Genomic DNA, 23667 nt, shown 5'->3' on the forward strand with positions numbered 1-23667 from the left:
AATTTCTGTGTCGTATCCTTTTTATCGTGAATTTATTCCTCCTTCGATTTAGTCATCACCAATATCTTCATCATGACCACCATCATCTCCATGGCCTTCATTATCATCATCATCATCATCATAATCATCATCATCATCAACAACAACAACATCATCATATCACCGTCACCCTCAGCTTTATCATCTTCATCTTCACACTATGATATTGCATGAATTCATGTTTCGTATTTGAAAATATATGCCCATTCTGCTTTATAAATGTATTAATTCAATTAGTATAAGTTTGGGATTGTCATTTTTTCAAGCAATCTGCTTATGATGACAATCCTTCTCCTGCAAATTGTGAATATCATATAGTTAATAATTTTGTCTGGAATTATTTTTTTAGTACTCTTTATCTATGATTCATGCCAAAAATGCTAATATTATGTTAATTATGTTATGAAAAATGTATTATACGAATGTTATGGATGCAGAAGAAAACAATAAATCAAATCAAATCAATTGATGCGAGCGCGAAGTGCGAGCGGAAAAATTCTAGATTTGTTTCCTAAATCATGAAAAAGATGAATAAAATGGAATCTTCCTATATTAATAATGCGAGCGCAAAGTGCGAGCGTAAAAAAAAATCGTGATTTCGACCTTGAACGGGATACTCTATTCATGTTTAAATCATGAAAGGGATGAGAAAGGGGATCTTCCTTCATTAATAATTCGAGCACAAAGGGCGAGCGGAATTTTTTTATATTGTGATCTAAAACTGGATAAGTGAATGAAAATGCGCGCGCGTGTTTCAGATTTAGACCTATAATCTAGGCATTCTACATAATCTTTTATCATGAAAATAAAAGCGAGCGCGAAGCGAGCTTAAAATATTTGATATTCCGATCTGATATTTCAAACACTTTATAGGTAACTTGTAAGGTGGATATAAATCGCACTTGATCTTAGTATACATGCATAATGAGGGCGCGGAATCTGATGATATTATGGCCTGAACACTGTACATCCAAGCACCTTTTTATTATGAATAGGATGCATCATTAATTATTAGTTGATATATTTTTAACCATAAATGCGAGCGCAAATCGCGAGCCGAAATTTTTGATAAACTGTCATGAAAAGGGGATTTTAGGTAGTTTGTTATACAATCAATATTGAGACATACATAACCCGCCAATCAAAAATGCAAGCATAGCGGCGCTAGCTGATGCGTTTTGATAATCAGACCTGAAAAGGGATATTTTGAAAACTTTATGGAATACATGAAAATAATAGGTACCTGATAAATCAAATTCGCGAACGCACAGCGCAATTGGAAAATGTTAATGGATCCGCCTATGCATGAAGAAGAGGCAAATGAATAATGGATTTATAATGTGTTCATGAATAAATGTAATATCACTTATAAAAATAATCAATGCGAGCGGGAAACTCGAGCGATTTGCATTTTAATCATTTGATGCTTTCAATTTCGTTTAATTTCTCATCAGAGTAGGCCCTGCTAGAATTATGTGAGCGGGAGCCAGGCGCGGATCCAGGATTTCTTAGGGGGCCCTAATTTCAAGTCAAGTAATAATCGTGCCGAAATATTGACTCCCATTGCCGAATGGGTAATGTCTAGTTCAGTTAATTCTAACAGAAACCTCTCTTGCATTGTAGGCATTCTTCGTTCCTGTGGGTACTCCCATTTTTTTCTACTTTTTGTTTCAGGGTTGAAAAATCTTAGGGGGATGACACCCCTGTATCGCCACGTATGAAAACTGGTTGTGCAATAACTAAATTGCATATTCTGCATGAAAGAAAATTTATATTTTATTTTGGGTAAGATATTCTTCAAAAGATATAAATTAACATGCTTTTATTATATAGTTGAGGTAGACTCCGTAGTCAGCACTCAGCATTTACTAATTGGGAGTGCACTGCCTACTTAGATCTGTGTTTGGATTTATTATATAATCGTTTGTTATTCGCTTGAAATCCATTCAAAACAGTGAGTTGTCTTGTCAATCCTAATCAACAAACATTGGCTCTTCCGCTCTTGCAAAAATCATATAAAGTATCAAAAGGTTATGTATCTTATAATCTTGCTCAAATTTTATATACTCCAAAATAGATTTTCAAAAGAAACAGGATGCGTGTAAACGGTGTATATAAATAGAAAATAAGATACTAAAGATAAATATACTGTAAAAATATTCTTTATTATCAGTGTCTTTATAAATATGAAAACAATGCTCTTAAGTTCGCATCATTTTGGACGATAAGTTCTAATCTCTCTCTTTCATACGATACTAGCGAAACATGAATTCCAAGGTCCCATGTATCTTGTATACATCAACTAGTTCAAGATGTAACAATAAATGTAAATGATAGCATTGCAGTTTAGGCCTGAGTAAATACACAACAAAAAAGTAAGTCCCCCCTAAATCAAATTGCTGTAACTTTTGAACAGAATTATTTTGAGATATGATATTTCCTAGGTGGTTTCTACACTCATATAAGCAACTCCTGGTGAAAAATGAGATTGATCGGTTGTGTCATGCTTAGTGAGATTAAAGATTGAATTGAAAATGACTATTTTTGAAAGTCACAAGAATCGATTTTCAGATTGTGCATATGCAAAGTTGGGCAAAAATTGTTTTTAGGTGAATTTCATGGTGTTATGCTGTTTTACTATCCATTTAGCCACTCCACACACAATTTTGATATTGTATGTTCATGGTTGAGTGAGCACAGTGTATTGCAGGGGCGCGGGGGGGGGGGGTTGCTGGGGGCTTCAGCCCCTCACTTTTTTCCAAAAGCATGTACACAAATGTAAAAATGATCATACGATTGTGATTTTCTGGATGGTCAGCCCCCTTCCCACTTTCAAAACAGTTCCGCGGCCCCTGTATTGTGACGTATCATCATAGGGGTTTATGGTAGTATCCTCTAAAACTTGTTAGATCATGTTAAAATTTGGAAATGTTGATGTCTTCCCCGATTATAGGCCTCTCCACCATTTCGAAATTCTGGATCCACCACTGACAGACTGATTTGTCCATAAATTAAACTGATCATGAGAAATTGTTAGGGAAGTATGCATTTATGCAGTATAAAGAGTATTCATACCTACGTTTTCGAATGTGCTCGCTCAACCATGAAAATATTTAAAGTTCGGAACGTGTGTAGTGATAGAAATGATGGATGATAAGACAACAGCAATTAAAGTCACATTTGAAACCGAATTTGCCCCCTAATATTCACTTTATTACCCTTTAAAATGAGTCTTTGACATTGAAAATACAAATTTTCCCACTTTGATGCGTGCTCGGTCATCCATGAATATACAAATCGATTTCATTTTTGCACAGAAAGACTGCCCATAGGTTGATAAACATTACTGCCAAGTGACATTGCTAAAGACAGCCGTGAAAAAAGTTCCACCATATTGAATAAGGGCTTACTTATTCTTAAATATATGCACCTTTAATGTACACAAGTCTATGAGAGAGGAAGTCAAAATTTTAACAAATATGAAATGAGGGTTTGTGTCATGGACGGTTTTTGTTACTTCTGCCAACAAATATTTCATGAAACTTCGCACATGGCTTCAAGGTAACACTATCTAAAAGCCGCGCACACCAAAAGAATCATTCGATACGGCACAGAGTGGGGCTAAGGCCTAGAACTTTCTTCTCATTTGCATAATTTTCGAATATTGTGTGCTCACTGATGCATTAAACATCGGGATTTTCATAAGAATCAAATCAAATGAACTATGGAGGTTTGTGAAAGATATACAGAGTTACAAATTGCATTTTTCTAATAACGTAAAAACGAGCTGATCACATTCCACATGTTCATTCAAGCGTGAATGTGTAATTAAACGCCTTTGAATCATTGAAGCATGTTAATTGGTCATGAACATAACGAAAATGTTGAGAAAAGATAATTTTCAGTTACCAAAATGAAACAATACATGCCTATGATATTTATAAAATCGTATTTTTGTTTTCAATAAATATTCATTGAACCGTGAAACGATGGTTATTGTTGAAGATGCTCTCCCCCAAAATAACTGTCATCATATCTATCATTTTTATTGATAGGAATGTGTACAAAATTCAATTATAGTAATTTTGGACTTGTGTTATTCAACCGTAAAATTTAGTCAGAAAAGTTGTATCATCTTTTAGAAAGTACCTTTTACAAGCCTTCTGACCATTTTTCATGATGAGAATGTGGAATTAGCTCCAATAAAATGGAATCAAAGTAATGATATTTGGCTTGTGACTTTTGAAAAGTGAAATTTTTGCCTTCTGACGGTGCTCACTAAAGCATGACGTAAAATACGTCCATAACATTTACTCAGAGGAAAGCTTATAAAATTACTTACACGCTCATGTAAAAATATATTAAAAACTCGCATTGGTTCGGAAATTATTGATGTTTGTTTAAGGGGGGACTTACTTTTTTTGTTGTGTATAGTTTCAGTGGAATTCGTTAAAAAATAATAAAACGTGATTTCCCACTGTAGGTTGGAAACGAAAAGGTATCGTATCATGAACTGTATATAGCTGTCTTTTACGCATTACTACATGAAACAACAATATAGGAACAATAAAAACCATACAGTTATTTCAGTTATTTGAGTATTTGACGATTTGTCAAAAAATAAAACACGCATCCGAAACTTTCACCTTTACAATGAATGTTTCATTTATTCTTTTACATATTGCACACCAAGAAATAAAGGTTCAAAATTGAACCCCGAAAGGTTGATGCAAAATCAGCACCCTATGGGTTAAAAAATTGGAACCCCTGATTTGGGGTTCAAAAATTGAACCCTGCGGTTGGGGTTCATTTTTGCACCCTGCGGGTTCCAAACTGTACCCCTAAATTTCAAATTGAAACCCTAGGGGTGCAGTTTTGAACCCGCAGGGTGCAAAAATGAACCCCAACCGCAGGGTTCAATTTTTGAACCCATAGGGTGCTGATTTTGCATCAGCCTTTTGGGGTTCAATTCTAAACCTTTATTTCTTAGTGTGTGCAAGTAAACTTCAAAATTTCTGTAAATAATATCTATCAATATATCCATCAGTGTTGTAGACAAGGCTCAAACCTCCAAGGCCAAGGCTTTAATACCCAAGACCAAGGCTTCAATCCCCAAGGCCAAGGCATGGAACCCCAAGGCCTAAAAACCTCAAGGCCAAGGCATTTAAAAACTTTCAATATATGGAACAATGAGCCAACAACAAGGCGGCAGTTCAAATATCAGTACGGCGCGGCGCCCCTACATGTAAGTCGATCATCAATTTGCCCCCCCCCCCCCGTTCGAACATCAATTCGGCCCCCAGTTCGAACATCATTTTGGCATCCCTTCGAACTCAATTTACCTTCCCTAGTTCGAATATCATTTCGCCCCCCCCCCCTAGCTCGAGTATCAATTTTGCGCCCCCCTAGTTTGAACATCGATTCGGCGCCCCCTAGTTTGAGTATCAATTTGGCGCCCCCACTTCGAACATCATTTCGGCGCCCTCCTAGTTCGAATATCAGTTCGGCGCCCCTTCATGTAGGTCGATCATCAATGTGCCCCCCCCCCCCGTTCGAACATTAATTCGGCGCCCAGTTCGAACATCATTTTGACATCCCTTCGAACTCAATTTACCTTCCCTAGTTCGAACATCAATTCGGCGTCCCCTAGTTTGAGTATCAATTTGGCGCCCCCACTTCGAACATCATTTCGGCGTCCCCCTAGTTCGAACATCAATTCGGTGCCCCCCTAGTTTGAGTATCAATTGGCGCCCCCCTAGCTCGAACATCGATTCGGCCCCCCTCCCCAGTTCGAGTATTATTTTTGCGCCCCCAGTTCGAACATTATTTTAACATCCCTTCGAACTTTATTTCGGCGTCCTCCTCGTTCGAATATCAATTCGGCGCCCCTACATGTAGGTCGATCATCACTTCGCCCCCCCCCCCCCCCCCGTTCGAACATCAATTTGGCCCCCAGTTCGAACATCATTTTGGCCGCATCCCTTCGAACATCATTTCGGCGCCCTCCTAGTTCGAATATCGATTCGGCGCCCCTACATGTAGGTCCAACATCAATTTGGCGCCCTTAGTTCAAATACCATTTCGCCACCCCCCCTAGCTCGAGTATCAATTTGGCGCCCCCTACATCAACTTGGCGCCCCTACGTCGAACATCAATTCGGCCCCTCCCTAGTTCGAGTATCAATTTGGCGCCCCCACTTCGAACATCATTTCGGCGCCCTTTTGGTTCGAACATCATTTTCTTTCCCCGTCTTCCTCTCCCCTTTTCTTCTCTTCGTTCCCCCTTTCTCTCTTTCTTTGTTCATCCCTCTTTTCTTCCCCTCTTCCTCTTTCTTCATTTTTCTCCTTTTCCTCTCTTCCCCCCCCCCCTCTTCTCTTTTTTTCTCCCCCTCCCCTCCCTTTTCTTTTTCTCTTCCTTCCCCTCTTCCTCTTTCTTTCCCCTTCTTTTTCCCTTTTTTCTTCTTTTATTTCCCCTCTCTTTTTTTTCTTTCCTCCCTCTTCCCCTTTCTCCTTTTCTTTCCCTCTTCCTCGTTTTTCTTCCCCTCTCCCCCTCCCTTTTCTTCTCTTTCTTTCCCCTTTTCTTCTCTTCCTTTCCCTTTTCTTCTCTTCCTTTCCCCCTTTTTTCCCCTTCTCTCTCTTTTTTCCTCTTTTTTCTTCCCTCTTCCTCTCTTTCTTTTTTTCTCCTTTTCCTTTTCCCCTCTTCCTCTCTCTTTCCCCCTCTTCTTCTTTTTTCTTCTCCCTCCCCTCCCTTTTTCTTCTCTTCCTTCCCCCTCTTCCTCTTTTTTCTCTTCCTTTCCCCTCTTCTTCTCCTTTTTTCTTTCCCTTCTTCTTTTCCCTCTCTTTTTTCTTCTCTTCTTTCCTCCCTCTCCCTTTCTTTTCTTCTCTTCCTCCTTTTCTTTCCTCTTTTTCCTCTCTCTTTTTTTTTCTCCTTTTCCTTTCCCTCTCTTTTTCCTTCTCTTTCTTTCCCCTTTTTCTCTCCTTCCCTTCCTTCCCCCTCTTTCCTTTTTCTTCCCCCTTTCCTCTCTCTTTTTTCCCTCTTCCTCCTTCTCCTCTTCCTCTCTCTTTTCCCCTCTTCTTTTCCCCTCTCCTCTCTCTCCTTTCTTCTTTTCTTTCCCCCCTTTTCCTCTCTTTTTTCTTCCCTTCTTCCTTTCTTCTTTTTCTTCTTTTCTTTCCCCTCTTCCCCTCTTTTTCTCTTTCTTTCCTTCTCTCTTTTTTAGCCGAAGGGGGGGGGGGGGGGCGAGGCCCCCTCGGCCCCCCCATGGATCCGCGCCTGGTCGTAGTCGTTGTCGTAGTAGTAGTAGTAGTAGTGGTGGTGGTGGTATATAGAAGAAGAAGTAGTAGTAGTAGTAGTAGTAGTAGTAGTAGTAGTAGTAGTAGTAGTAGTAGTAGTAGTAGTAGTAGTAGTAGTAGTAGTAGTAGTAGTAGTAGTAGTAGTAGTAGTAGTAGTAGTAGTAGTAGTAGTAGTAGCAGCAGACGTAGCAATCATCACCGAGCAAAAAAAAAGAATTTTTGGATAAACGTGGGGTACCCTGCTGACTGTGTCAGTTCAGATCTTACCAGATCACAAGGTAAGTCATGGTATTCTTGATTGCAGAGGACCCGATCAGCTACGATATACCAATCGTAACGGATGCACGATAGTGGGAACGAGGTGTAATAAAAACGCTCATTACATGCCACGCTTAATGCTTTGGGTCTATGGTTGCTGACATCGCAACCCTATTCCCTTTCTTCATTTCCTTTTAAGTCTCCTTTTCATGGTTCATTGGTTTCAAGTAAATTCTCAAAGAATCGTATTCACAAGGCACATGGTCCAGTAATTCCAAAAGGATGTAGTCCTCCTACCATGCCTACTCCATTCCAGAATTCCGGAGCAGTAATAAGCTAGTTTCAAGCAACATGAACACAAGACCATAACACCATCACCCATTCATTCAATGGCGAAATCCTGGGAAAAGCATGAAGTATTAAACATAATATTCCAGGGATGAAAAACTTCAGAACATAATAATACAACCATTAACATCTTTGAGTCGCACTTTAATCTACTTAGGGCCTATTCACACGTGAATCTTGAATCATCATTGTAATTACGATTGCTATTGTAACCGTGACCGTGATTCGCGTTCGTGATTCTAATCATGGTCTTGTTTGGTTTCACACGTGCCAAATATTCGTCATTACCCCTATTTTCACTGGAATCATCATTGAAATTACGATTTTTTTTACTTTGTGAAAGGGCGGTTAGATATAGTACAAAAGTTTGAATTACTGTCATGTTTACTAAATATCGAAATTCTTTGTCGTGTTACATGTTGTATGACATTGGATTTTTTTTAGATAATGAAAAGCGTATCACTTCAAATTAATATTTTTTGTTCGATTGCTCCGCTCGCGTGATCGTTCCATTGTCTATTGAAAACTGCGATCTTGTCAACGAACCAGACTTTACCTGACTTAGACTAGGCAAATTAAACTATCTAACATGGCCCCTTAGGATAATACTAAACGGAAATTTTAAGTCTTTCGCAAAAAATGATTCCTTCCCATTTGAAAAAAAAACATTTAAGTTATAAATTATATTTCCTTCAGCAAGAAACTGATCTGCAATGTGCTGCACTCAACCCAGGTGAGGTAAATAGGTACCGGTAGAAAGTAAATCCATAACAAGCTGTGTGCGCTATGAACGGCTAGCTTATAGCCGGGTAATACAGGAGCGCCTTGAGCACCTAACAAGGTGGATATGTGCGCAATATAAATACCCTATGTTATTATTATTATAAGGGTTACAGTGATGATGAATACTGCAGATTTTATCACATGCACCTAAAGTAAAGTGAAATCAAATAAGATGAGATTTTGTACTTAATGTCTCTCCCTTTCAATTTTTATTCGTATACCCTATTAAAGGATATCTCTGATAGATGTTTGTGAATTCTTCAGACTTTCTTTTAGGCTTTGTTTGTGAAACGGGCAAAAACACAAGTCTTTGAACAAGAGACGAGATTGCCCGATACTTCCGTAAAACGCGGATAGACGATTAATTCTATAAGAAGCTCAAAGTTTTAGATAGGGAGAATGCGCGTTTTACAGGATTAGTCTTATATTGTTCACCTGAACAGACCGATGGGGAAAATCGCCATACAGACCTCTGGATCGTCCTGATTTCAAAACAACAGTCACACTGACCCTTAACAAGCCAATGATATGCCACGTGACAGCGCATAATAGCTTTCATCAGTCTGGAGGTGGTTTCAATGGTATGACAGTAGCATCAAGTCCCCTTACAAAGGAACCGTTCGCCTGGTATATACAGATCTTTAATGTAAAACGATAACTTCTTCTTCCAAGAGAGTGGCGCCTCTTGTATATTTTGTGTGACAACAGCGAGTAAATCTACCAGGAGAACCACACGATTAAAATGGCGTTCTACCAAACTCGGATAAAACTCGGAATAGGTTGTTCTGGAGAAAGTTGCTATTTCTGGTGAACACTCAGGTAAGTTTAGTTTAAAGTCTTTAGTCATTTACTAGTAATTCGGAACTAAATTGTACATTGCAATAAACTTTAAATAATGTAAGCTTCTGACATGATCATTTTACAAAGCTGATAGCTGTAAATTTGAAATTGGATTAATCCGGGTAAGAAGTATATCACGGATACTTTTCGTTCTCTTTTTTCGATTTACTACTCGGGACAAGACAACACTCATCTTATCTTGTATTTTTAGTATTGAAAAACATTTTAAGGATATTTTAAGAATGTTTATTTATTCTAAATTTGCATTAGATTGCAAATAATGAATTATATTGAACTTATCTGATTTATTTGACATCTATTCACTGTACCCAAACAAAATGTTTGCAATACTTCCTGATAGTTTAGGTAATTGTAATAAATTTCCCTTCTGAATTTTATCATAATCAAAGATACAATTTGAATAATACTAAAATGATAATAATAACGATGATGATGATAATAATTGTAATGATTATGATAATGATAAAAATGCTGATAATAAAATATTAATAATGATAATAATCATTAGTGATATCTCTCTAAGTTTCCATTGGATATTGATAACAATGATCATGATTTAAATTATTACCTAATCATGATACTAGAAATTTCAGGACTCTTGAATGGTTCTTCAAAACGAATATTTTTTGTTTATCGTTTATGTATTCGATCAATGAAAAGTTAGCTGTAAACCAACATTATTTCATATGCATGCTCTCCCTCTCTCCCTTTCTCTGCCCTCCTTCTTTCTTTCTCCCTTTGCCACTTTCAAATTATCTCTCCCTTAATTTTGCAGGATATTGAACTAAAGCAGCTCTTCACGATGTGGAATACTGAAGAGAAGAAAATGGATCCCAAGGAGATGGACACTTTAAAAAAGTCATTGACCGACTTCGGTAACGAAACAACCATCCATGGACTTCAATACATCGTTAATAAAACCAACTTCATTTATCGACTCTGTTGGTTGGTCATTTTCTGTACCTTTGCAGTCATCTTCTTCATTCAAGGAAATCTCATCCTTCAGGACTTCTTGACCTGGCCGTACTCGACGAAGATCGACATCGTTGGACGGCCAAATCTGGCATTCCCTGCAGTGACCCTGTGTAATGAAAACATGATGCGACGGTCGAAGATTGGAGGTACTAGGTTCCAACCCCTCATCGATATTGATGGCGGGGTGGAAGGTTCGGACTATGATTACTCTTGGTTCTTTTCGTCAATATATGCAAATTATGGATGGGGGTATAGTTCCTGGAATGGAGGACAGAGCTCGTTCAGTGAATCGGGGTCATCATCATCGGATTATAATCCGTCATCTGAAGCGTCATCTTCAGGAGGGTCATCTGGAGGGTCATCTTATGGTCATTCAATCTCAAGACGGTCATCTGGTCAGTCATCATCTTCAGGAGGGTCATCAGTGGGGTCATCTGATGGTCAGTCATCGTCTTCAGGAGGATCATCAGCAGGGTCATCTTATGGTCAGTCATCGTCTTCAGGAGGATCATCAGCAGGGTCATCTGTTGGTCAGTCATCGTCTTCAGGAGGATCATCAGCAGGGTCATCTGTTGGTCAGTCATCGTCTTCAGGAGGATCATTAGGAGGGTCATCTGATGGCCAGATCTCATCCAGTTATGGCGGCAGACAATATCCAGGGCCAGGATTTTCATCTTCCTACAACTCGTTCCCACCACCTAATTGGGGGGAAACGTGGTCCTGGTACAACCCCTCAGACTATTTTGATTTTGAATTTTCTGATAACAACTGGGACGGGGTGACTAGTAGAGAAGATTGGTCTGGCTTCTATGAAGACTCAAAGGCAGACGACTACAGTGACTTCTTTGACGTCATCAACCCGACAAAGGAGGAGCTGATCGAGTATGGCCACCAGATAGAAGATTTTATCGTACAGTGTACTTTTGATCGCCGCCCATGTAATATGAGGTTAGTCTAATGTTTTTATGGAATGATGTGTCGTTTGGCAGAGTTCGGGTGCTCTATTGTATGCATCCTATGTAAAGGTGTATTGTGGCTCAGTGGACCACAAGGTCTCGGGTTCGAATCCAAATGCAGCACTCGCGTCATTTGGAACGACGTTTATCTGTATTTGGCACTCATCACCCAGGTGTAGTAAACGAGTACCCCTTAGTCTTTTTATGCATAATTACTACGGTCTATGTCTAGTACATTGTTGTCATGTGTGTTATGCAATATGCCCTCATTTTTGTATCATGACTTATACCAAACTAATAACAACTATTGCTGAATTTTGATCAGAATACACTATGTTCAGGAATGATATGAGTCTATCTTTTTTAAACAATTCTTTAAGATGAATGCAATGTACTGATATAAAAGATATTTTTAAATGCACATTATCTGTTTATAATATAGGCATATATACTCAAGAAAAATTGGAGGTGTGTGTTTTTAGTTTACACATGTTTATGAATTCTTCGTTGAATTTCATACCCCATACATCCTGAGTTGCGAATATTTCTTATACAAATAAATGCATTATAGATCACTCACCATTAAATGATAATGGAATGGATTTGAAAAGTGTTTAAAAATGCATGTGGTACCATTTTTATATTGGTACAGAGATCTTCTTCGTTTTGGGGTTTGGTATAATAGGAGATTACAATTCAGTCCAGGAAATCGCATTCTCAGCACTTGATACGGAATGATTAACCCTTTCTAGCTCCCGTTTTAACATAAAATGAAAAGTTCCCCATTTTTTCCACCGATGTTGGTTTCAATGGACCACTCCATGAATAAAGTCGGAAAGACAAATCATGATCCTCTCGAGCTTGAAATGTTATCCCCTATACACTGTAAAAACTGACACCAACTGGTGTTAATAGAGGACCACACCCTCAGGTATTAAAATTACACCCTAGAGATTAACCATAACACCAAAGAGTGTAAATGTAACAACAAAATGTGTTGTAATAACACATATAGGTATAAAACTTACACCACCAATTTAACACCGGTGTAAAATAACTGGTGTGGTCCTCTATGTACACCGGTTAACACCACAGTTTTTGCTGTGTAGTGTTACAGTCATACCAACAAAATCGATTCCTAACCAACCGATGGTATACCATTGGAAATGAAGTAATATATTAGGTCAGTCTTGAGTCCATCTGACCAATTTGACTGTGGCATTACTGTATTCATTTCTTTTCACTTATCATGGCAATTTCCAGCCGAGATTTCCGCGTATGGCAGAATCGTTACTATGGAAACTGCTTCACCTTCAACTCTGGGATCTCTCCTGATGCAGAGGTAATCCACACAGGCAAAACAGGAGGGCTTCATGGTAAATGAATCTTTTAAAACATATTATCAGTGTATAAAATAGTATCAATGGATATTTATTAAAAAAATCATAACTTTGTATACATCTTAATAATTGATATGAATTTCTAGGGTATTTTTTTAAGAAAGTATAAGTGCAAAGGCCCTGGCCTTTTTAAAGTAATTTCGTGGTGTTGAGCCCTTTAGAGGGTGGGGGTCGACGAGATAATTAACTGGAAATAGGGCATCCGATGAAATATCTATAGATTGTGGCGTTTTGACAGTTAACTTATATCACTGGTGTAATCCACTGTGAAATTATTGTACTTGTATTTTCAACAGTTTGACTTTCCTTCATACAGTACAAGTAAAGATCTCACATTTTGCTCTTCGAAAAGATGTGCGTGTAACAATACATGCACAAAATATTCATGAAACACCTTTAGACCCAAAGGCCCGTATTCTGAAGTCGGGTTTAACTTAAACCCGACTTTATAATACGGGCCAAAGTATATACACCCATAATATTAACAGCCACGGTCCTAGTTCCGAGCCCTGTGGCACCCCAAGCTTGAATGTTGAAAAGTAAAATAACGTCGCGCTCTGTCATATTGTTCGTAATATCGTAGAACATGCGATAAAATGGCATTTTGTATTTTTGTTCAGGTTTACATCTGACGCTCTTTGTGGAACAACCAGAATATTTAGGTATTCTGTCTCATCAAACGGGGGCAAAGGTCGCCATTCACCATCCTACTGAGAAACCGTTTCCGGAAGACATTGCTTTGTCTGTGCCCACTGGACATTCAACGTCAATTGGAATGCGACAGGTATTCCATGTGAAAGATAAATCAAATCTCATGCTTCAGGAATCCATAGGCAAGACACAAGGGGGGGGGGGGGCGTAACGCAAATCACATATTAATTACAAAAGTGCGTTCATTCAAGATTTCCAGAGTGTTTTTGCAATATAGGCGCGGTCGCTCTCTACATCACACCAATTCCTTTGAAAATGCGGCAAGTCAAATCACAATGGAGAGCTGAGAGACTCTCAGCTCTCAGTTTGTCGAAAGTTGGTGGATCAGGACAGCACAACATCTGAAGATTTGCACCAGACGAACAATTGCAAATATGTCGTTGTCCAGTGTCAAGAGACTACGCTCCTGTCCCGTTCCACAAACTTTCTTCAAAAGATTCTCAGCTCTCCATTGTGAATTGACTTGCATTTTCAAAAGGAATTGAAAATGAGGAAATTAAACTCTCTACTGTTTCATCACCGCCACTCACCATCACAACTATTTAATTGTTACTAGTACTACGACCACTGCCACTACTATTTCTGCCACATCTCTCCCTCTCTCTATTAATTTTGTATCATTCTTTTCAACTCTTGTTTTCTTTGCCTTTGCTTCTTTCTACACTGTTAGAAAATTTATCCTTAAAATAAAAGAAGTTCCTGCAACAGAGTCTCGAGAACACATGTAATCTTACCAGATTGCGTAATCTTACATTATATTATGTAAAATGACAGTAAATTAGTATTTGGTGTATGGAACCTTACAAATTTCCTTAAATAAAACACCTTTTTCCCCTTTTTAAACAGACCTGTTCTGTTAAATTGCAGAAAATTCCTTTTTTTTATGAAATTACAGAATGATTCTGTTATTGCTTTCTGCAAAATCTTCTTTTTTTGTAAATTCAGTTTTTTTAACAGTGTAGCCATTTTTCATTCCTTTCAACAATTTTTCAATCGTTTCCTCTTATTCCTCAGGAATTCATCAAACGGTTAAGTGGCTACTACTCGAACTGTACCTACGACGGGACAAATACCAACTTTACGTCCACCAATGGATATAAGTATTCCCCAGCAGCATGTAAGAAGATGTGTTACCAGCTCCATCTCGGCGACTTATGCGGGTGCGTAGATGACCAGCTTCTTGACGGACACACGCACTGTGATATACTAAACAGAACTCAACGTAAGTAGTATCATCTCAATCAAAGGGGACATTTACCCTGATGAAAAGTTTATTGTATCAAATAGCAGAAAAAAAAAATGGTGAAGGTTTGAGGAAAATCCATCAAAGATTAACAAAATATTATCAAAATTTCGATTTTTCATTTGTGATGTTTTATGCGAGTAGCTTTCTCATATATCATGAATTTATGAATCAAGGGAATGTCATTTTCTATAAAAAAAAAATGTAACTGCAGCATATTTCACATCTGCCCCTGGGGGAAAAAATGTTATAATGAACCATCAAAATATTGAAGGTTATGCATTTATATTACTTACCATATGTGGTAACTGCTCGCATTATGACCTCACATATATTATATTATATATATATATATATATATGTATATATATATATATATATATATATATATATATATATATTTATATATAAACATGAAACCATATAAACCCTCTATTGTCGGCCTAATCATATGGAATCATTTCCAATAATCTTTATCATTGTGCAATTTTTTTTCTATCAAGTAAATTTCAACATCACTTTCTATCGTGATGATGATTAGAATTTTAGCGGTATATCTCAAAGAATAAGTAATCTTAGGTGTAAATGGGTAGCGATTCACCAAGTGTGATGTGATGTTATGTTAGAGCGTGGTATTTTCGAGCATTACAATCTATGTAGATTTATCATGTTCATAACACCGTCGGTTGCCTATGGCCCACATGCTAAGCTTCTTGTAAATCTGTGTAAAACAATGAAAATGGGAATTTTCCTTTATAGACAACTGTACAGTAAAAATATGGCACCATGGATGTATTGATAATGATCAAGCGTTAATTCTCTTCTTTTTTTACATCATTGTCATCCGTTATCTTTTTCTCAGAGGTCTGTCGAAAAATTGTAGAAGAGATGCACTTGGATGACAAACTACGATGCAGCTGTCCTTCTCCTTGCGAGTAAGTTTTTTATCACTGGCGAGGGAGATGGGAGAGGGGAATAATTACCTAACTTTCTTCATTTAAAAAAATATGAACACTTATGTTTTATTTGGATTGGAAACATCACGTCGTTTAATAAAAATTCTTTGAATAATGTACTGATAAATCCCTATGCTTTGCTTGCCGTTTCAAAATAGTAATAATATTTAAATATTTTGTTCATAGAACCTTTGAACAAAATATTGAAAGATTATTGTTACTATTATATTTACTATCATCGCTATAATATTGGTTTATTTTATTTATACATTTCTGTTTTGGTGGAGGGGTCGCTCGCTTGCTCAGCTATACCGCGCTCGGATCCAATACTCAGGCCTCTAAACTTATCCTATTCAATGCAAATTTGATATAAGAGTCTTATGTCCTATAGAGTCTCCCTGAGATTAATGAATTCCAAAGAACATTGAAGAAAATTGGAAAACGACAGGACACAGGGTTACTTCTGAATTAGTCTGCTATGCAGACTCTGAATGGTTCGTGAGGTGGGATCTGCTGGTTTGCGAAGCAATCCAGCCTGAAAGGCCGAGCGAAGCGAGCCATTTCAGTAGACCTAGTCTGCTATGCAGGCTCCTTGAATCAGCTGAGGTACACACACTGCAGATGTGGGTCTACATTTGTAGACTACTTCTGAATTGCATTTTAGTTTCCCTAAACTATTCCAGTTTTACTAAAATTCCCAAATTATTTAATCCTACAGACATTTGCACTTAAAGGCTTAGTTGATGAATCATACATCGACTGAAGATACAGGCAATTCCTATCATTGTTCAACAATGTTTGGATGCTTGAAATTGAATGTTACCATGGTAACGAAAATCATCTACCATTGCAAAGATTTCCATCTATTGCAATATTGCATTGATGAGTTGTTCACATGAGGTCACTCGATCTTTTAAAATACTGATGAGATGAGATGATTTTTACTTGTCTCTTTGTACCAGAATTATTGTTCTCAAATGTCTTTTTAAATATCATTATTGTAACTGTTTAATAGATTTAGTTGAAACATGTTAAATGATCAATTTCTATTTTTTTTAATTGGGTTGCAGCAAGTCACCACTCTCCCTTTCTGTTTTTCCAATTGTTCATTGATTGTTCATCATTCTTGTTCTTTATAGGGAATTCAAATACTTAAGGACGCCCTCATCCTCCATTTGGCCTTCTGAACGCTATGAGGTAAGATGTTAATCATTAATAATAGTATAGTAATATTGATCATAATCATCACAATTATTATTGTTATCTTAGTTTTCATTCATTTTATTCTTTTTTTAATTCATTTCTGTGTGCATGATGAAATAAACGCCATTAACGTCTATTTCATTTTTTTTTCAAAAATAAAAAAAAATCTATTTGACTGTTTGCATAAAGAAAGTTTACTTTGTGACATTGACAAAATAATAATTTTGGGGAGACTTTAATCAATATATTGGAAAATCAGTCCTGGAATTGTGAATGCAGAATACGAATGTTGATGAGGGTATTTTAGTTTGAGACTAGAAGCTTAATAGATAATGGATGGACATTTATTTAGTACATATCATCTTCGAGATGGCTGCAGAGCCTTTTGAAAATTATACCAGATGATGATGATGATGAGTACAAAAGTTTTGGAGGGGGTTTACCTTGCCCAAAATTTATTCTCGTCGACAAAATGACCGTCAATGGATGTTTGATGCATGGGCCATCGTCATTTTTTTTTCTTCTCGAAATTTGTCCGGCAAAGCTACACATTTTATCATCTATGGGTATTAACTTTTCCGCAAGGGGTTTGAGAATCGGGCGGAACTTGGTCCTTGACGTAACATCTCTTGGCTATAACAGAATAGACACAATCATAGTTTAAGTCCCTTAAGATACATTTTTACCATTTAAAGTATTTGACATTTTCTTTCATTTTCTAAATGACATTTCTTTTTTTCTTTCAACCCCCTTTTAGGAACATATATTCCGTCGGCTGAATATTACGAATAATGAAATTCTCACACATATACTTCAGAGCAATGATTTAAGCAGGTGAGTGTATACCTCGACCACCACTCATTTAAGATCCCTTCTAAAATGAAATGAAATTGATCAGTCGAAAGCATAACAAGCACAAAATTAGGGTTCCCGCTTTTTCTTTCATAGAAAGATTTTTTTTCAAAATCGAACACGAAAACAGTTCATTTTACAGAAATGTGATAAATAAAATAGAAAAATCTTAAATTACTCGTAAATATTCCAACCGATCCTCCCCGGGTGTGAAAGCAACGGATTCCTATTGATGATATTTATTCATTTAGTTATATTTTGGGGGAATTGGGATATTATTCAATGCATCTTGTTATATTTTTTAGTTCTTTCGAGCCTTATATTCATTTAAAAACGTTAGTAACCCGGACTTTCTCCCTATAAATATGTGATTCCCTTTGGCGTATGGATTTCAATGAAGATGGTATTATATCGCACATAAATTTGTTTATTAACTTAGTTTGGTGAAAACTATTTTTTTTCTCTATTTTATCAACAGAAAAAATATCCTTCGCTTGAAGATCTTTTATGAAGACTTGAACTACGAAGTAGTTGAAATGGTCCCTGTGTACACAGTAAGTATGGTTTTAACTGAATACAGCAATTTTGTGTGTCGCATAATATGACAAGCCTTTTCATGCATTAATGAGAATAATACCTGACTTGCCTTGCCAATCAGCCTTCAAAATCTTGGTTTTTAAGAATAATATTATGATCAAGATCATTATAACGTTTCGGGCAATTATATTTTTGTACCACACCTTCTTTTGTGATGAAGCAACCACTTTTTTTGCTTTATTTGTTAAAGTGTTTAAAAGAAGGAATAAATACATATACAGTGAACCAGTTAACTAACCAAAATATAAATAAATGAATAAATATTATAAATAGGAATCAAAATCTTGGTTTTTACGAATAATATTATGATCAAGATCATTATAACGTTTCGGGCAACTATATTTTTGTACGACACCTTCTTTTGTGATGAAACAACCACTTTTCTTGCTTTATTTGTTAAAGTGTTTAAAAGAAGGAATAAATGCATCATACAGTGACCAGTTAAACCAAACCAAAATATGAATAAATGAATAAATATTATAAATAGGAATCAAAATCTTGGTTTTTACGAATAATATTATGATCAAGATCATTATAACGTTTCGGGCAACTATATTTTTGTACGACACCTTCTTTTGTGATGAAACAACCACTTTTCTTGCTTTATTTGTTAAAGTGTTTAAAAGAAGGAATAAATGCATCATACAGTGACCAGTTAACTAACCCAAATATGAATAAATGAATAAATATTATAAATAGGAATCAAAATCTTGGTTTTTACGAAATTATTATGATCAAGATCATTATAACGTTTCGGGCAACTATATTTTTGTACGACACCTTCTTTTGTGTGATGAAACAACCACTTTTCTTGCTTTATTTGTTAAAGTGTTTAAAAGAAGGAATAAATGCATCATACAGTGAACCAGTTAACTAACCAAAATATAAATAAATGAATGAATATTATAAATAGGAATCCGTTGCTTTCACACCCGGGGAGGATCGATTGGAATATTTACGAGTAATTTAAGATTCTTCTGTTTGATTTATCACATTTCTGTAAAATGAACTGTTTTCGTGTTTGATTTTGTATTTGTAATAATTTTGATGTGAATTATTCTATCATTTTTATCATCATTATTTCTAATATCATATCATCATTAATAGACTGATGATGATGATAATGATGATTACAATAAATAATTCAGTCAATCAACGAATCAACCATCAATCAACCGACCATCCAACCAATAATTAATCATTAAAAATGTGCAGTCAAACAACAACTACAACAACAACAACAATAATGAACCATTTAACAAAACACAACCAACCAATCAGTCAGTCAATCATGGGCGGAAATCACGGGGGGGGGGGACATAATATAAAATGTCCCCCTACTATTTGTGGTCCTTTATGATGGTTAGAAATAAAACAGTCAAAATGGAAATAAGCATGTATTTTAGGACGAGGTAATCTTACTTATTGGATGATAACATTTTTTTTCGTCGAAATGACCTTAAATTTGGGGTGATAGCCTTTTTTTGCTTGTTAAATTTTCCAGCCCCTTGTCCCCCTCCCTTTTGGGAGAGATTTCGCCCCTGCAGTCAGTCAGTCAATCAATCAATCATTAATAAATTAACTATAACCCATCAAGTAAACAAACCATTCAAATAGCTCCTCGTATAATGGGCATCAACCAAGCAAATTTCTATCCAACCATACACTCAATCAAAGTGATCAATCAATCGATTCTTTGTAAAATGAATCAATCAGACAAAATCAAATATAATCCGACCATCCATCCATCCATCCATCAATCAATCATTAACCAACTTACAAATCAATCATTAATCACCAACCAACTAATCAATAAATCGCATGACCAATCGAGTGTTCAATAATTACATAAATACATAAAAGATAAATAATGAATATATGAATAAAGAAATAAAATAAAATGAATGAAAGAATGTATCAATCAATCAATCAATCAATAAACAAAAAAATAATAGATAAATGAATAATTATTTAATTGACTCATAATTAATTAATAAAAAGGTGAACCAATCAATCATTACTGATGTGCAATTTGATTTTATCTCCTTAGATCCCGAGTCTTCTTGGTAGTGTCGGAGGTCTAATGGGTCTCTACATCGGAATGTCATTCATCAGTGTCTTTGAAGTCCTCTTCCTCGTACTCCGAGTAATCAAGATTGGTCTCATCAGAATCCATTCCCGCTTCAACCGAGTCCAGCCCCACACAGTTCAAAATCTTTAGTGAAGAGGGCATTACGCACACCTCAAAATGTTGAAAGATCATGAGGGTCAGTAAAAAAAAAATCATGTGTACTTAGCACAGTCATACCCACACTGTAAGAAATATCGGGTAACGTTTTTACCACCACGAGGGTAATTATGTGTCGAACCAATTTCGGGCAGTATTTTACCCAACGCGGGAAGCGTATTGTCCTGTAAGGGTAAAAAATAAGCACCAATTATTTTAGAATGGGCAAAATTTTCGTCACGCTTGATAAATAAAAACGCCCCAAAGAAATGCCAAATGTTGGTGGGACACATAATTACCCTCATGAAGTACTTTTACCCAATATTTTTTTTTAGAGTGCATTACCTAATAGCAAGTGAGAAATCAGTGCATATCATACATTTTGTCGATATTCTAGTGAGTAATAGTATAGGAAATAGGGCATTTTCGCAAACACTACGCAGACGTTTTTATAATGCAGAGAATCCATTGTCAAAAGCCCTTCAATGACAAAAGAGCCTTTGTCGAAAATCGGTGAATCAAAACGGCAGTGTCATCCTGCACTCTGAACAAACGACATTTTAACAGTTTTCCGACCAAATCTTCGGACGATCTGTCGCTGTCCCGATCCATCGACTTTCGACACAAACCTCTCGATCAGCTCTCCTTTGTGATTTGACTTGCATTTTAAAAGGTATTGGTGCGCTGTAGAAAGACTCTGGGAAGCGATTGCAAAAATAGGCTAGGTGTATAGCGTCCTTGTTTAAAAATCCAGAATGGATTTCAAACTAAATCTTTTATCCATCAATCCGATTTACTCAACCCATGATGTAAGCCTATACTGGGGGGTGTTTCACAAAGATTTAAGTATGACTTAGAGTCGCACTTAAATATCTAGTTGCGTGCAGTATAAAAGGCATGACAGCATTGGTCAGATTATGCCAAGAGGACGCGCACTTCTGCGTATTGATCAATAAGATTGCGCGTTGCATATCATGTACGCGTCAACATTTAAGTGCGACCTAACTTAAATCTTTGTGAAACACCCCCCTGGTTTCCAACTACCCAATTGTGTATTAAAATTAAATCTTATCAATTTTGTTGTGGCATATACTGAAAGCCTTTATCGTATATGCATCATATATGTACATGTGTTATGCTAATGTGGTACTTGGAAGAAATTTTATGACCGTCCCAGATCCGAGGGGTTTTTTTTCACTGTAAATTCTTTTAACATTTTGAACATAATTTTAAGCTTTAACGAATCTTTTTAAAGGTGTTTGGTGTTACAAAAGGTATATCATTTTATGCTATTCATTTGTATCGACTTTTTTATGCACTATCTCTTTCTTTATCCCCCTCTCCACTACCTTCCCCTTTTACTTGCATTCTACGCCCATTTCTTTTTTCTGCACGACTTTTAATATTTTTAATCAACAATTTTCTCTGCCATCCTTTAATTTTTCTGAAATTACCCATCTTTTCTGAATTCCTCTCATTTTCTCTTTCTTATTTCTTCATTATCCGTCCATCTCCCTGATCTTTCTATCACCCGCTATCAATTTGTTTTTCAATTTTATTCCTAAAATTAATTTTGACCCTTTTTAAAGATTTTTCACGTAAAATGTAGATTTTTATGAATTGTTTAATCATGACTTTATTCAAGCTGAAGACAATGATAATCGTTTCATGCCAAACGGATGGCACGTCGAAAAATGTTCACATGGATAAAAGAACAAAACATTTAAAAATAAATTGTAGTATTTATATCACCAACCAATAGTACCTGTAATCAGGCGCGGATCCATGGGGGGGCCGAGGGGCCTTGGCCCCCCCCCTTCGGCTAAAAAAAGAGAGAGGGAAAGAAGAGAAAAAGAGGGGAAGAGGGGAAAGAAAAGAAAAAAGAAAGAAGAAGAAGGGAAGAAAAAAGAGAGGAAAAGGGGGAAAAGAGAGGAAAAGGGGGGAAAAGAAAAAGGGAAAAAGAGAGAGGGGAGAGGAGGAAAAGAAGAGGGGAAAAAAGAGAGAGAAAAGGGGGAAAAAAGGAGAAAAGGGAAAGGGGGAAGGAAGGGAAGGAAAGAGAGAGGAAAAGGGGAAAGAAAGAGAAGGAAAAAGAGAGGGAAAAGAAAAGGAGAAAAAAAGAGAAAGAGGGGAAGAGGGGAAAGGAAGAGAAGAAAAAGAGAAAAGAAAAGGAGGAAGAGAAGAAAGAAAGGGGAGGGAGAGAGAGGAAGAGAGAGAAGAAAAAAGAGAGGGGAAAGAAAAGAAGAGGAGAAAAGAGGGGAAAGAAAGAGAAAAAAGAGAGGAAAAGGGGGAAGGAAGAGAAGAAAAAGGGAGTGGGAGGGAGAAGAAAAAAGAGGAAGAGGGGGGGAGAGAGGAAGAGGGGAAAAGGAGAAAAAAGAAAAGAGAGGAAGAGGGAAGAAAGAAGAGGAAAAAAGAGAGAGAAGGGGGAAGAAAAGGGGAAAGGAAGAGGGGAAAAAAAAGAAAAAGGGGGAAAGAAGAGGGAAAGAAAGAGAAAAAAGAGGAAGAGGGGGAAGGAAGAGAAGAAAAGGGAGGGGAGGGGAAAAAAAGAGGAAGAGGGGGAAAAGAGAGAGGAAGAGGGGAAAAGGAGAAGAAAGAGGAAGATGGAAGAAAGAAGAGAGAAAAAAAAAGAAAGAGAGAAAGGGGGAAAGAAGAGAAGAAAGGGAGAGGAAGAGGGGAAGGACGAGAAGAAAAAAGAGGAAGAGGAGGAAAGAAAATGATGTTCGAACCAAAAGGGCGCTGAAATGATGTTCGAAAGAATGTCAAAATGCTGTTCAAACTGGGGGCAGAATTGATGTTTGAACGGGGGGGGCGAATTGATGGTCGACGTAGGGTCGCCAAAATTGATGTTGGAACTAGGGGGCGCCAAATTGATACTCGAGCGAGGGGGGCGAAATGGTATTCGAACTAGGGGGCCAAATTGATACTCGAGCTAGGGCGCCGAAATGATGTTCGAACTGGGAGGGGGCCGAATC

The 23667-nt window shown here is 37.0% G+C and overlaps 1 protein-coding gene across 1 annotated transcript; it reads left to right on the plus strand.

The window, feature by feature from the left end:
- Nucleotides 1-9212: 9212 nt before the first annotated feature.
- On the plus strand, nucleotides 9213-21416 carry LOC121415601 (degenerin unc-8-like). The gene is made up of 10 exons (XM_041608875.1): nucleotides 9213-9536; nucleotides 10354-11501; nucleotides 12773-12885; nucleotides 13530-13693; nucleotides 14635-14842; nucleotides 15726-15798; nucleotides 16959-17016; nucleotides 17780-17856; nucleotides 18353-18428; nucleotides 20522-21416. The coding sequence occupies exons 2-10, from the start codon at nucleotides 10381-10383 to the stop codon at nucleotides 20690-20692; spliced, it is 2061 nt and encodes a 686-aa protein (XP_041464809.1). The 5' UTR covers nucleotides 9213-9536; nucleotides 10354-10380; the 3' UTR covers nucleotides 20693-21416.
- Nucleotides 21417-23667: the final 2251 nt, after the last annotated feature.

The sequence above is a fragment of the Lytechinus variegatus genome, chromosome 5 (genome assembly GCF_018143015.1).
Source record: "Lytechinus variegatus isolate NC3 chromosome 5, Lvar_3.0, whole genome shotgun sequence".
Taxonomy (NCBI): Eukaryota; Metazoa; Echinodermata; class Echinoidea; order Temnopleuroida; family Toxopneustidae; genus Lytechinus; species Lytechinus variegatus.

Coding starts and splice junctions, on each gene's coding strand:
- LOC121415601 (XM_041608875.1), top strand. CDS start 10,381: ATGTGGAATACTGAAGAGAAGAAAATGGATCCCAAGGAGATGGACACT. Junction 12,886..13,529: donor CAAAACAGGAGGGCTTCATG/GTAAATGAATCT, acceptor ATTTTTGTTCAG/GTTTACATCTGACGCTCTTT. Junction 17,857..18,352: donor CAGAGCAATGATTTAAGCAG/GTGAGTGTATAC, acceptor TTTTATCAACAG/AAAAAATATCCTTCGCTTGA.